Here is a 3476-nt window from a genome sequence, read left to right on the forward strand (position 1 = left end):
CAATTTTTGAATGGGGTAATATGGCCATTGTGTTAAACTAACACACCATAATCAATGAAAGATAAAAAGGTCTCCCTAGCCCTTTCTAAGGAGGTCAATGTACTTTAATGACCCTAAGACTAATACATGTATTTTTATTTTTTTATAAAAAAAATAGTAATTCAAAATAGTGGATGAAAAAATTATGGTAGCTTAGCTTATCCTTCTCCCCATTATACGTGTTATAATTAATTGTAATAAATAATAAAACAAATTAATAACCAAAAATAACAATAAAAAAATTCTATTTACAAACACCCACCTATTGTGGGCCAAATATGACTATTAGTCTTAAAGATAATAATACTTTTTTTTTTCTTGAGAAAGTAAAGATGATAATACTTAGTACTAATGAAATGCTATTATTGTTATTGGTATATTAATAATTACAATCTACTATATGCTTGAATTCCTCATGAGAAATAATAAAGCCGACCAAAGTGTGGTTCAATCTTTGAAAATTTATGGCTTTGCTTTTTATTAATGACAAATATTTCCATTTAGTATTCAAAAAATCTTCCCATTTGGGTAATAGATTGTGCATATCGATCTCTCTATATTTCAAGGAATTTATATTAAGCGAAGACATTTCTCTTTGGTGAACTTTTTATTTGTCATCTACAAAACAATTCTCTTTTCTCACCAATCAATCTCTCTGTTAGGGTTTTTAAGGCATATCTTGAAGTTATTTTCAATGGAAGCCAACCGCCCTGTTGGTTCGGTATATATATACTCATCCATTTTGTTACAGAAATACCCTATTCTATTCATTTATCTTTTTTAAACTTTAGTAATTTATTATTTGAATGATGTTTGATTTTATTTGCAGACTTGTGTGCTGAAAGTGAATATTAATTGTTGCAAAGCATGTCCCGGGAAACTGAGAAAAAAGTTGCTAAAGCTCTATGGTATATATTCAATTTTCTATGAAATAATTCTTTAACTAGTTTATATTTTATTTTTACTTATAATAATATTGTTCTTATTTTTTATGGTGACAGAGGAGTGAGTTCTATCTATATTGATGTAAAGCAAGGGCTGGTTAAAGTTACTGGTAACATAGAACCAACCAAAGTTGTAGAGGCAATAAAAAAGATTGGAAAAAAGGCAGAGCTTTTGTCCTATGAAAAGGACCCCCAGTTGCACAAGAGAAACTTAACCACTTATTCACTAAGATACCTAATAATCTTATTGCTGACTCTGATTCTAATATTGATGATGACGATGACGATGACGAAGATGATGATAGTGATGATTTGCATGATGAAAATTGTGAATATGCTCATCATAATAATCATAAAACAAAGCCTAGGCACGACCATGGACCAAATGGGCATCATCAACACCATCACAATGTGAATGACCAGAGAGAGACTAGTGGTACTCCTCTACACCATCACCATGTCAATGGCAGGAGAGAGACTAGAGGCACTCCTTTATGTGGTGCAACCAAAGGGTATGGCTATGGTCTACCAAGGCCACCACCGGCAAGGCCACCATATGGGTATCTAGCAATGCCACCATATGGGTATCAAGGATATCACCATCAACAAGGGAAGTATGCAAGGCCACCGCCACCTCCACCTCCACTAGTGGCTTATTATGATCATCAGTATAGGCCAATGATGCAACAACCAAGAGTGGCGCCACCATTGCCTCCGTATGGTTCTTGCTATACTAGGGATGCACCAGTTGGCAACTCCGTCTTCCACTATTTTAGTGATGATAACACTAAAGGTTGTTCTATAATGTGAGCTGTTGCTGCAGTGCTTTGCTTGGCTTTGGGTTTTTCTTAACAAAGCTAAATAGATTCTAAGTATATTGTCTTTTAATTTTATTAGACTTTTCATGACACCTTTTTTTTTTGTTCATTCAAAAACATTTTAGATGAAGTTACGAACTTACAGTTCTTGTAATTATGAAGTTGGAATATAATTACAAACTTAACTTCATAATTAATCTGTATATTTTTTAGTTCCTTTTACAATTTTTTTCATAATTATTGACATGATATTATAAATAGAGCAACATTACTTTCATTTGCTAGGAAAAATTGTGTGACTCTAGACTTATTCCTCTGTTATATTCCTTGGAATTTGCAAACACGTGTGTTTTGTGTGATATAGGCAATGACATGATCTCAAGTATTTTTAGTGATGTGTTAATAACAAATTAAGGATGTTTAAGTCAGATTTTTTTGCTAAGCAATTTGCTTTGGATGCTTCTAAACCCCCAATATATTTATGTTGGTGGCTTATTGGTTTTTTCTTACATTGTTTTTAAAGATATGGATATATCCTTCTGAAGGAACTGGCAAATGAAAGTGAAATAATGGATCAATTTCTTTCAAGAACTTGAAATCACTCAATGTTACTTGTGATTGCTATAGATTTTTCTGTATGTGATATATGCATGGCTAAAGTTGACAAATCAATATACTAAAAGATAGAATATCCAAAACTTACACCGACAACAAAGAATTAGAGATGCATCTATGCAATTTTGAAACGAATAATACTTTCAACTCATAGTTTCACTGCCTTAACCCGAAAGGGTAGAAGTGTAGGGTTTGGTTTGTGTGTATAGCTGAGTTGCTTGTGTTGTGCTCTAATGGGGTTTTATTGCTAGGGTTTGGTGTTTCTATTTCCTTCTTGGTTGTTCTCTACTGTTCTTCTAGGACCACACATTTGTCACAACTTTTATGACAATTTATAGAAGTGGTTGATTTAGTAATGGATAATCACTTTGACATAGATCTACCATTTTTCCTCTATCACTTACAATAGATCATTGTGACAACAAATTTAACTAAAAAAATTATCCCTGGACTTTTTTTTTCTATTTAAACTTTATGGAGTTTCAGTTATTTATAGCTACAGCTAGGACATACCAGCTAGGAAGCACGGGTGCGCCCCCAGGAGTGGTGTACCCGCACCGGACAGCTCGTACGGATGTTGCGTGTGGCCGTCGACACGACTGCACGCGCGTCTGTTGCAAGTCTCTCTCTTCTTCTTTTTCTTAGAGCATGCAAAATGATATATAGTGCAAAGGAAACCATATGTTGGATAATTATGTCATAACTAGTAAGTGCCGCCAAAATATGTTCAACTATATAGAATAAAAAAATCACAATTAGCAACAAAATCAGTAAAAAATTGGCTACGAAAGCACAAGCAAAAATTGGCTATGCCAGCTAGGAAGCATAGGTGTGCCCCCAGGAGTGGTGTACCCGCATCGGACAGCTCGTACGGATACTGCGTGCGGCCGTTGACGCGGCTGCACGCGTGTTTGTTGCAAGTCTCTCTCTTCTTCTTCTTCTTAGAGCATGCAAAACGATATATAGTGCAAATGAAATCATATGTTGGATAATTATGTCATAACTAGTAAGTGCCGCCAAAATATGTTCAAATATATAGAATAATAAAAAAATCACAATT

General features: G+C 34.2%; 1 protein-coding gene across 1 annotated transcript; it reads left to right on the forward strand.

Annotated features, from left to right (window-relative positions):
- The first annotated feature begins 733 nt into the window (after window positions 1-733).
- LOC111987228 (uncharacterized) lies at window positions 734-1793 on the forward strand. The gene is made up of 3 exons (XM_024018930.2): window positions 734-760; window positions 869-947; window positions 1171-1793. The coding sequence occupies exons 1-3, from the start codon at window positions 734-736 to the stop codon at window positions 1791-1793; spliced, it is 729 nt and encodes a 242-aa protein (XP_023874698.2).
- The last annotated feature ends 1683 nt before the right edge of the window (window positions 1794-3476 follow it).

Source organism: Quercus suber, unplaced genomic scaffold, assembly GCF_002906115.3.
Source record: "Quercus suber isolate HL8 unplaced genomic scaffold, Cork oak 2.0 scaffold_40, whole genome shotgun sequence".
Taxonomy (NCBI): Eukaryota; Viridiplantae; Streptophyta; class Magnoliopsida; order Fagales; family Fagaceae; genus Quercus; species Quercus suber.